The 12135-nt window shown below is 40.0% G+C and overlaps 1 protein-coding gene across 2 annotated transcripts in view; it reads right to left on the bottom strand.

The window, feature by feature from the left end:
- LOC131917066 (zinc finger protein ZFP2-like) overlaps positions 1-12135 on the bottom strand; it is a 45387-nt gene that overhangs the window by 28468 nt on the left and 4784 nt on the right. The window contains exons 3-4 of one of the 2 annotated variants that reach the window (XM_059270705.1): positions 9605-9697; positions 3771-7603 (exon numbers count right to left, since the gene is read on the bottom strand). The exons of the other annotated variant lie outside the window; for it this stretch is intronic. Coding sequence (XP_059126688.1) covers positions 5952-7603; positions 9605-9697 — 1745 coding nt within the window. The 3' untranslated portion in view covers positions 3771-5951. Of the gene's footprint in view, positions 1-3770; positions 7604-9604; positions 9698-12135 lie in introns of those variants that run through there. 2 annotated transcript variants of the gene reach the window in all.

Below are 12135 nucleotides of genomic sequence, written 5' to 3'. Positions count from 1 at the left end.
CCCAGACCCTTATCCTGAGCTTGTCAACCTATAGGATTTATCTTCATTGAAGGTGTCACATGTAGCCAATCTATAGAATCCATCTTTATGGAAAATGTCACGTGTACTTTACAAAGAGTTTCGATGTAGTCATATCTTAGCTTTATTGTGCACATGGAACTGAGTTTATCATCACCAGAAAAGTTTTCACCAAATTGTGCTATGCTTAAATGTGCCTAAAATAAACTACTCGGGGTCAGAGTCCTGAAGTTTGAACCAACACCACTTCTGAGTCATGCTGAACTGAATTACTTTGCCTCCCACCAATTGTTATTCTGCTGGCCATGGTGGTCACAGAGACCCCTTCACTCCAGAACATGTTCTCTTGTTCCTACCCAGGGAGTTGTTTTCCAACTCCATCTCCTGGGTACTGAGATTATGAGCATGAATTACCATTGGGGTTTTACGCTGTGCTAGAAATCTAATTGAGGACATTGTGCATGCAGTGAAATAGGAAAGCATTCCATCAGCTGAGCTACATCTCCACTCCATTACTTTCTGACACTGAGAAATACTCAAGGTTCATTTTACATTTTCTTTCCCAGACCTAGAATTAGCTGTTTTCCCTAGAACCTGTTTCCCTTTGCTGAAGACAGATCTAGCACTCTGTCTGACTTTCTGCACAGATATACTGACATTGTCAGTGAATCAGTTGACTTTGCCCACTGTAACCCAGAGCCACAGGTTCATTGCAGTGTGCTGTGTTTGCTCACTTGTACTTGTGTGGACTACGGAGGAGACTACACCAGGTTCCTACAGTGTATTTACTGGAGTTCATGGTAGTTTCAGCATTGCTAACATTGCTGTAAGAGGCCCTAGCTAACAATAAGAGTACAAGTTTGTGTTCAGCTCTTTGAGTCTAAACTCTGAGCCTCTTTTGTTAGGTCACTAAGTCGGGACTGTTCATCATCTCTGCTTCTGTAATGTTGTACAAAACATTTCTAATACTTTGGTTTGCTTGTTATTTTCTGCAATCATTTGAATTCTGCTTAATGTCCCAATGGAGTTTTGGTTTTTAAAGACAGTTGTGTTAATTTTTGGATTTTTGCAGTTTGACTATCTTGTGGCTTTATGAAGTTTCGTTTATTTGGTTTGTGGGTAAGCTCAGTTCATGAGGCTGGATGTCTCTGCAGTCTCAATCTGGCACTGAAAGCCCGGAGGATTCCTGGAGAGGGAGAGTCACTGGTCTCCAGTCTCTGTTGGAATCCTAAAGATGTTGGTTCTTGTATCGTTGAAGGAATGCTGCAGCATCAGGATAGATGAACTCACCAGCGAGAGTTAGGATAAGCAGGCAAAAAGCAGTCCCCTTCTTTCATGTCCTTTTACCAGAAGGCACTACCCAGATTCAGGATGGGTCTTCCATTTTCAAATAATCTGAGAAAACTCAATTCAAATTTTTTTTTTTTTTTTTTTTTTGGTTTTTCGAGACAGGGTTTCTCTGTGTAGCTTTGCGCCTTTCCTGGAACTCACTTGGTAGCCCAGGCCAGCCTCGAACTCACAGAGATCCGCCTGGCTCTGCCTCCCAAGTGCTGGGATTAAAGGCGTGCGCCACCACCGCCCGGCCAATTCAAATTTCTTAAACATTAAGAAAATAAAAGTGCCCAGAGCTTGTTTTAGTTGATTTTAGATGCAGTCAAGTTGACAAACAAGCTTAACTACCACACTGGACGATGGTCACTTACATTGAGCTCCAGAAGAAACCTTTATCTCCCATGATATGGAAGCTGTTTTTCATTTCTTTTGTAATTACCTTGTTGCTGCTGCTGATTCCGTCACTGTTATTATAACCTGTTTTTTTTTTTTTTAGTTTCTGGTGTAGACTGATGAGCAGTGGTTCATGAAGAACTCTCCAGGCCTTCAGCACCAGATTGGGATGGCTGAAGACTGACAGGTGATGGACTGGCGGCACTTGTCAATAATAATATAAAATAATTATATTTATCGCTCATTTCATGGGAGATAAAGGTTTCTTCTGGAGCTAAATGTAAGTGACCATGGTCTAGTGTGATGGCTAAGCTTGTCTGTCATCTTGACCATGCCTAGAATCAACTCCAACAAGCTCTGGGCACTCGTATTTTCTTAAGGTACCTGTTACGGGGAGGTATTGATTTGGCTCTGGTTGCCCGGCATTAGGATTCCACATATCCAAATGTCTGCTTAAGCAGGACTACCATGGCTTTCACTTAAGGTAAGTTTTCTTCAAATGTATACTGTTCCCTCAACACCTCCTCTAGCCCTCATGTTCTGACCACAGGACTCTAGTTCCAAGCCTGCCCCCCTTGAGTGCTTTGCTTTTTATACTAAGAAGTGTTGTTAAATACTCGTTTAAAGATGTTGTATCAGTGAGTTTTAATACTCTGTATCTACTTTGCTTTTAAGTCTGAAATACCACTTTGAACTGTAATCTACTATTCTTTGAAATACTTTTTTTTTTTTTTTTTAAATCTGGCTATGTTGTTTCTTCTACATGCCTCACCATTTTTCCTTTAAGTCTGCACATAAAATAGTATTTATCTATGATGACTATTATAGTAGGTCTATTATTGGGGAGTTTGGCAGTTTTGCTTAACTCAAACTGATGAGTCTAGGATACAAATGTGCGTGCGTGTGCGCATGTGTGAGGAAGGAGGTGTATGGGTTGAGAATGACTCCTTACATAGGCCTCAAACTCATAATACTGGCAATCCCTCCAAAGTGCTTGAATTTCACACAAGCATGATTGCTTATATTGGTTTGTAACTTGGTACTATCCCCCCCCACCCCCGTTTTTTGAGACAAGGTTTCTCTGTGTAGCCTTGGCTGTCCTAGAACTCACAGAGATCTGCCTGCTTCTGCTTGAGTGCAGATTAAAGCCATGTACCACCACTGCCCAGAGGTAACTATTTTTATGGAACAAGATAAACACAATTCTGTAAATAAATGCCCCCTCCCCTGCAAAAGAAAAATCCCTCAGTTCTCATATCAGCTATTTCAGTGGCTCTACACAGCACCACTGAAGTGGGCTTTTATAGTTTTTGTATACTGATAATTTATGGGATCCTACTGATAAAGGATTATTTGGAACCTGAAGGTCTGTCCCCTTCAGTGTACAACAGAAGACTCACTTCTTCCATGTCTCCATTTGTCTTTTTGGCACATTCTAAGAGCTGTCATGGACCTTTCCCAGGATGTCAACAGGCAGAGCTGGCTCACATGCACAGCATGAAATACTGATGAAAATACTGATCACAAGTAATTACTAGAAATACAGTAGAGCTAAATCCCTAGATCAGTATGTAGGACTGGGAACAAAATCAAATCCAGCTTTGGCAAAGTAGGAAATGCTGGAGGATAGCTCAACATTCTGCTGCAGGCTCCTAGCAACTTGGAAGAAGGAAAACGAATTCACTAAAATGCTTAGAGGACAGATGTTTCATCACGTTCCAGGTTACATGGCAAGTACTTTAATTTCAGCACATCACACTGAGACAGGCTCTATTTTGTAATGGATATTAAAGAACCTTAGTTACAGAGCATTTGGTGCACATACTCACAGATGCTGATGTCCCATTTAAAGGTGTGAGAAAGAGGAACAAAGGGGAAATTACCCCTCTGAGGGTGGGAGGGAATGAGCACTACAGTTCACAACAGTCCAAAATCAACTCTCACTCCAGCTGTGAACAAACCTCCTTTTTTTGTGCTTTTGACTGTAAATACTCTTCCTATCAGACACACAGGCCCACTCCAAGACATCACATTAGGAAAAGAATACCTTTATTTACTTGAGCCAGTAACAACTGTCACGCACATTTAGATGACACAAGACTAAGAAAGTATATAATACAATGTCTGAGGGTAGGAAGATATAAAGAGGCCAGAATGGCATCAAATGGGGGAAATATCAATGTATATTGCAACATGTATTACATGAATCAATGCACACTGCAAAACATATTACACAAAACCATGGAGAGTCTCTTCTGTTTATTCTCATCATGGAACACAATTGATATGACATACTCATATCCATGAACCATACATACATGAGTGTACTATCCAACATACTGTAGGCTGGCTGTTCAGCTACATCCCTGTATGTGCCACTGGCCTCTCCCAAACTCTAAAACATCACAAATGTCCCCAGACAGGCAGATGCTCACTGATAGGCATTACCAATATTCATCTCCTGGCATGCAGATTTTGAAAAACAACTGGAATATGAGATTTAACATTCCACCCCCCTAAATTAATGTATTGATTCCATAGTGATAATCTTCCTTGGTCGAAACCTGACTGGAAATTTTATTGAAAGGTTTCACACATAAAAGCAATGTGCATTCAATGATCTGTTTAATGGAAGATCCCTACCAGAAACACACTCAGTATTTCTGGGAATTTTACCAGGATTTCTTCTTCCCCACAAGGCAGCATGGGAATGAAGAGTGGCCACAGGATCTCTTTCCTGATAGTTTTCTAAAGACAATCTGTTTGTCTCACCACCTCTTAGAGTGAACTAATGACTGTGGCTCTGCACTATTACAGATTCTGCAGACTTCCCTTCCATACACTGGAGATGGTAGAAACATGCAGGAGGATCATAGCTCTCTGGACAGAACATTCCTAAGCTACAGTGCCCTTCTATTCATGGCTGCTAAACACACTGAAGGTTATCTGCACTTCAGGCCAACTATGGATGGGCTCCCAGGTGGAGTTTAAGATTTTGGGGGTTAGTGGGATACGTACATTTACATTCCACTAAAGAGCTTAGCACGAGGTCCCACAAACTGAAACAGACTGCAAAACACAGGCTGATGAGTGCAGCAAAGAAAATAAATCTTGGGAAGCACATGGTACTCTGCTTCCTGGACTTAAGGGCTTTGTGGGATGAATTCCTGCTGAGTGATTTCTTAGAAACACTGCCCACATTATTATCTGTTTTACAAGGTCTCCTCTGTGCTAATTCAAATGTTTCCTGAGGTCTGCTTTATACTATGTGGCTCTTCCAGATACACACAGTGATTACATCTGTATGAGTGAAGGTTTGACATTAGTAAAAGAGTTTCCCACATACATTACTCATGTGCTTCCGAGCAGAGTCACTGATGTTCAGAGAGGTCTGCCTACTGAAAAAGGCATTTCCGTATACATTACTCTTGGGGTTCCTCAGTAGTGCATGTCTAATGCAAATGGACTTGGCATCCCTTAAAAGGTTCTCTGCTTACATTATACTCACCTATGTTTAGGGTTACTCACCTATGTGACTTCTTTCATGTACAGCAACAGATGGCTTATGGTTGAAATATTTCCTACAGTATTTATAGTCATAGGGTTTCTCAGTTTTGAGTTTTCAGGTGGACACAAAGGTTTGTCTTGAGTGTGTGTTTTCTGCACATAAACAACATTCATGTAGATGTTCCCATGTGTCTTCTTTGGTATGCAGTAAAGAATGACCTATGGTTGAAGGATTTTCTACATTCATAGGGTTTCTTTAATAGGATGTGAATTACCTAATAACTGCTGAGATATGATATCTAGGGAAGGGTTTTTCAACATCTCACCCATTTGCATATGTTTTAATGAGTTGTATCTTATGGTTGAGATATTTTTTACATTTATATGCTCTTAAGGTTTCTCATGTTTCTGAGTTCTCTGATGTATCTTTGGCTGGAATATTTTCTTAGTTTTTAATTATAAAAGTCTGTCACCTGTGTGAATTCACAGATGTGTGTACCAGCTTGACATCTGGCAGCAGATCTTTCCACAGACATAACACTGATGGAGTTTCTCCCCACTAAAGCTCCTAATAAACATGGGCAGATGACTAGTGGTAGAGAGATGTTCTATATTCTTCCCATTCACAGGATTTCTCACCTGGGCGAGTTCTCTGATGTACACTAGTGTGAACTCTGCTTAAAGGCTCATCCACACACATTTCACTGATAGTGTTTTTCACCTGAGTGAGTCCTCTGATGTCTGGTGAGATGGAACTTCAAACTAAATGATTTTCTACACTGTTTACATTCATAGGGTTTCTCACTCATATGAATTTTCTTATGTGTATAGAGGCTTGGACTCTGCTTGTAACTTTTGCCACATACAACACACTCATAGGGTTTCTCACTTGTGTGAGTTCTCTTATGTGCATGAAGGTGGGAATTTTGCTTAAAGGACTTTCCACATACATCACACTCATAGGGTTTCTCACCCGAATGAGTTCTCTGATGCACAGTGAGATATGACTTGAGAATAAAAGATTTCCTACATTCTTTACATTCATAGGGTTTCTCACCTGTGTGAATTCTTATGTGTGTGTAGAGACTTGTCCTCTGCTTAAAACTTTTTCCACATGTAGTACATGCAAAGGGTTTTTCACCTGTGTGAATTCTTTGATGTACAACAAGAAATGACTTCAGCCTAAAAGATTTCCCACATTCATTACAGTCATATGGCTTCTCACCTGTGTGAGTTCGCTGATGTGCGTTTAAGTGGGCTCTTTTGTAAAAGGCTTTTCCACATACATTGCATACATAGCGTTTTTCCTGTGTGTGAGCTTGCTGACTCACAATGGGTTTTGACTGCTGACAGTCTTTACACTCATAGGGTTTCTCAGCTGTGTGAGCTCTCGAATGTGAGTAGATATTTGGTGTATGGTTAAAGGTTTTCCCACATGTATTACATTCATATGCTTTCTCGTATCTGTGCAGTGTCTCAAGTTGGAGGTTGGACTTACTAATTGTTTTTCCAGATATATTGTATTCATGGGATTTCTCATCCTTGTGAGGGTTCTGTTGAACACTGCAATTTAATTTTGAGCAAACAGTTTTCTCATACACATTCCTTCCATCCCCTATGATTCTCTGCTGAACACTTTTTTCTGATTTCTGACAAATGTATTTCTCATCTTCATTACATGTATAAGGCTTTTCTCCCACATTCAAACTCTGATGTTTTCGGAGGTTTGATTGTATATTGAATATTGGTTCACAATCATTACTTTTATAACATTCCTTTTCTTTGTGTGTTTTTAAGTGCTGTGTTAGATGAGAATTTTTATAGAACAATTTCCCACACACTTTACATTCAAAAGTGTGTTCCTGTACCTGGGTCCCCCCTTGGGCAGGAAGAGCTAACTTTTCTAATCCTTTCCTGTAGTTCTTCAACTTACTGGAGGGATCTCTGATAGGAAATGCGTTCTGTATCCACACTGTCTTCGTGTGGAGAGCTTCACTGTGCCCACAATACTGAAAATGCTTTTCTTCACCTTTAGTACTGTGATAAAGACTAAGAGGCTCAGGAAGTCTGGGGGACACCCTGGTTACATGAGGAAGATCAAGTTCCTCTATAGCCTGCATCTCACTGGGCTCACTAGGGAGAAGCACACGATCCCATATATTAAGCCTCCCAGGTCTCATTCCAGAAGACACGTCATTCTTTACAGCTAGCCTTAAAACATGGCTTGAGCTAGTCACCGTTTTTCCTGCTACAGCCCTCTGCTCAGCTGATGTGCTGCTGCTCTTGGCAATTACCAGATTGCATCCATGCACCTTCTGATAGTCTTGGTTGATCTCATTCGCATGCTGCATATCTAGAAGAAATAAAGAAAGGGAAGGTTTTCTGGTTAGTACCCATACAGATCAAGTGTGGTACACTTGTCTGTTACCTAAGAAAAAATTTCTTGATGAAATGATGCAGACACCTCCAGTATTTTTCAAATACTAATAATCTTCCTCCATATACAGAAGAACGATTACTAATATTCCTAATTTAATCTGAATTAAATACAACACATAGGGAAATCTGCAAACACTTGGTTCCCTAAGCCAAGGTGTCCCCACAATACTGAGAACTGCTGCACAGGTCTGAAATTAATGACTGGCACTTCCCTATCAGTGTACACACAGACACACTGACTCATAGGATCATGCTTCTCCTTTATCTATTCCTTTATTTATGCTTTGGCACGTTGACCATGTTAAAATTTAAAAACAAATGGAGTTTCCTCTACAAATTCACTGCATATGTTGAATCAGAGTGATTTCCACAAAGAGAAAAGTGGAAGGCTAATAGCATAACCCTTCACAAAATATGAGCCCAGAAACAAGCAATCTGTAGGTCATTTGACCTTCAAGTCCAAGGTCTCCTAGATGTCACACTAATCTCTAGATGTACTCCATCCTAGAATCTACCTAGGTGCTTCTTAACTTCGCAAATTCTGCTATCTTCATATACATGATTTTATTTTCAGCAACTTTTCTCATATTTTATCAATCCCTTGGTGAGTTGTCTAAAGGACTATGTTTTCAGTGTTAGTTTCAAACTATTAACATCAAAATTGGACTCTTAATAAAATAATAAGCACTCGAGAGTTCTTGTCCACTACATATTGTATACTATGTTTAGAAACCAGTGGTCTAAAATTAAATTAAATCAAAAGAAAGTGATAATCTTAAAATTGCATATTCTTTAGACCTTAACTATTTTTTTTCTTCTTTTATTCAGGGAAGACTTTGGGTGAGAGGTGATGATTTCTTAAATGCCAAAATTTCTATTTCTCAACACAACAGAGCTCTTTAGCCTGTTGATAAATTTCCTGACTTCCACTTTTTGTTCCAGAATATCAAACCCAAATAACAAGCAATAAACACATAAATAAATGCTCAAAACAGCTATACAAATGAGGAAAGGACAACTAAGAATTTAAATAAAATAACCTCACCAACAAACATGTCTAAGAACAACCACAGATTGAATGGAATTTATTTAGCCTAAGATAATATATTGAAAAATCTAGAAAGGGGAATGAATTTGCTAAGCCTAAGATAATACACGGCAAAAAATAACTAAAGTGGTGTGATGGCTAATCTTGGCTGTCAACTTGACTATATTTGGAACCAACTTAAACCCAAGCAGCTGTACAGACCTGTGAGGGATTTTCTGGATTGGATCATTTGAGTGGGAAGGCCCACTCTAAATATCAGCCAGACTGTCCGGTGGCAGCCCATATAAAGGTCACGGAAGAAGGGGCTTTCTGCTTTTTCCCTGCTTGTCTTCACTCTCACTGGCAAGTGCATCTATCTTGTTGCTGAGGCGTTCCTTTACTGGTTTTAGGATCTACCTCTTCAGGATTCCAATGCATACTGAAGACCGAAGCTCACTAGGAATCCTCAGAGACTCCAGCACAAAATGGTACTGGGGAGACATCCAGTCTCACTGACCTGACTGAACAACTACCAGAATCTTGACCTTTCTGTTGGGACAGCCTTTGTTGGACTACCTGGGCCACAGCCTGTAATCCACTCTAATAAATCCCGTATTTGTGTGTGTGTGTGTGTGTGTGTGTGTGTGTGTGTGTGTTCTATCAGTTCTGTTCCTCTAAGAAACCCTGACTAATGTAAGAGGTATGCATTTACATGAAAGAGCCTTCCTTGCAGATTGTTGTATATACTGTACATACTGATTGTTGGATGAGTAAAAACACTTAAATTCAAGTTTGGAACAAGAGAAAAATGGAGACAAGAGCTCAACACAGCCACCATCTGATGAGCTTCCTCAACTTGGCATCCTTGTCCAGGGTATATTCACTGACCTGGGAGGCTCTGGTTTGGGACATCTTTTTCCTTCCATGGCTCAGCTTCTTGTTCCAACTTCAGGATCAACTCAGGTTTGGGATCACACTGGTCTATTAATAGGAAATAATTGTCAAGTTTTGGCTAACTGCTAAGTCAGGTACATTAAATAATGACAAAACATTGGGCTGGAGAGATGGCTTAGAGGTTAAGAACACTGGTTGCTCTTGGGTTTAATTCCTAGAGCCCAAATGGAGGGTCACAACTGTTTCAAACTTCAGTCCCAGGGAACCAGATGCCTTCTTCTGGCTTCTGAAGGCACTGTATTCAAGTTTTGCACAGGCATACATGCAGGCAAAAACCCCATACACATAAAACCAATATATATCTTATTATGGGCATTGGGCAGTGACAGGACCAATGAGAACATTTCGTAAGAGCTTTAAGAACATCCACAGACTCAATCAAAATAGATCAATCCCCAAGGTGTATCACAGTCAACTATTAAAGTCCAAAACAGGACTGGAGAGATGACCCAGGAAGGAAGAGTGGACGCTTCTGCAGAGGACCAGAGTTCAGTTCTAAGCACTAACCCAGGCAGTTCACAAACAACTGTAAACTCCAGCTCCAGAGGATCTACCTTCCTCTTGCATCCTGTGTGAACACTGTACTCACATACATAAACGCACACACAGACACACATAATTAAATATGATTAAAAAACCCTACAAAACAAAGACAGAACTCTAAGATAGCATGAGAGCCAGCATGTGGTATATTTTAATACTTTCAGAACTGAATTTTGAAGGAAAGTCTGTGGAGAGAGATCTTTTCTTTTTTGTTTTTTCAAGACAAGTTTTCTTCGTGTAGCCAGGCAATCCTGAAGCTCATCCTGTAGACCAGGCTGGCCTTGAAATCAGAGCTACACTTACCTCTGCCTCCCAAGTGCTGAGATGATTAAAGGTGTACACCACTGTACCTGGCCGAGAAATTATAGCTTAAAAAAACTAAATTTTACACAGTAAGAAAATGGAAAAAAGGCAGATGAGATACTCAGCAGGTAAAGGCACTTGCATCTAAGACTCACGACCTGAGTGCAATCCTCAGGAACCACATGATGGAAGAAGGATGCAGTTCCTGCAAGTTGTCTTCTGACCTCCACATACACCCCAAGGCATACACATGCCCCCACCACACAGAAATAAATATAATAAAAGCAATACAATCTTTTAAACGTTAAGACAAACAGTATGTCATACACTGAACAATACCCATATAGCACAGTAAATGTCTCCAAATGCAGAAACTTTACAGACCAAGAAAAAATGAGACATATATTAAAAATATCAAAGAGTATTTCCAAGCAACAATACCATAACCAGAACATTCAAACAGAAACAACAACTTTCAAATGTAAACAAGTAAAAACTTTTATTACCTCAGGCTGACTTGACAAGAAATGGTTAATGTCCACAGGATACTATCATGAAAACATATGGAAAGGTAAAACTTGAATGCAGAGCAGATGCACAAAAAGTAAGTTTAAAATAATTCCTATCTATGTAGGAAACCACAAAACAACCAAGATTTATGAGAAAAGAACAGAAGGTATGAAGAGAAACAGCAACAACAAAACTCCCAAAACAGCATTTTGTAAGAATGTAATCTGTGAGTCAGAGAATACAGGCTGGCCGAATGGCTAACAGAAAAAAAACTTGATGATTCACTACCTAAGCAAAAGTCAGTGTGCCAATGAAGGTACACCTAGATTGATGGTTAAGGACTGAAATGATAGCCAACACATACAGACCTCACAACTGCTAACTATGGCCAACACATACAGACCTCACAACTGCTAACTATGGCCAACACATACAGACCTCACAACTGCTAACTATGGCCAACACATACAGACCTCACAACTGTTAACTATGGCCAACACATACAGACCACACAACTGTTAAATATACTTAAGTCAGACAAAGTGACTTTAAAACCAAACATTGTAAAAAAAAAAAAAACAAGGCTCATTATAATGATATATGTATATTAATAGTCAGTCACATATATAGTAGACATTTTATAACATTTTACACAGACACAGACACAGACACACACACACAGATACACACACACACACACACACACACACACCCCACCCCACTGCTGGAGGACCCAACTACACAATGCAAACACATGAGAAGTAAATCAACAGTGCAGTTAAACTTTACTTAGAGACCAAAGAGGCTTTAAACATTACAGAATTATTCCACCCAACACACATTGCCCTCATCAACAAAGCACTCTCCAGAACAGATCAAATGTCAGGAAACAAAAGAAGCTTCAAGTGTACCGTAAAACAAAACAAAACAAAGTGAAACATACCCTGGGTGTCCTAGACCACAAAGAACAAGACTAGAAATCAACAGTAAGGACTGGCTCAACATGGTGGCTCCCACCTATAATCTGCACGCTGAGGAGAGTGCGGCAAAGGATGGGGAGCCGTAGCCTAGCTGTGATGCTCTGAAAGAGAATGGTGTCCACAGGCTCA

This window comes from Peromyscus eremicus, chromosome 8a (assembly GCF_949786415.1).
Source record: "Peromyscus eremicus chromosome 8a, PerEre_H2_v1, whole genome shotgun sequence".
Classification (NCBI taxonomy): Eukaryota; Metazoa; Chordata; class Mammalia; order Rodentia; family Cricetidae; genus Peromyscus; species Peromyscus eremicus.
The sequence above is the reverse complement of the archived record's forward strand: the minus strand, read 5'-3'. Positions and strand labels throughout refer to the sequence as shown.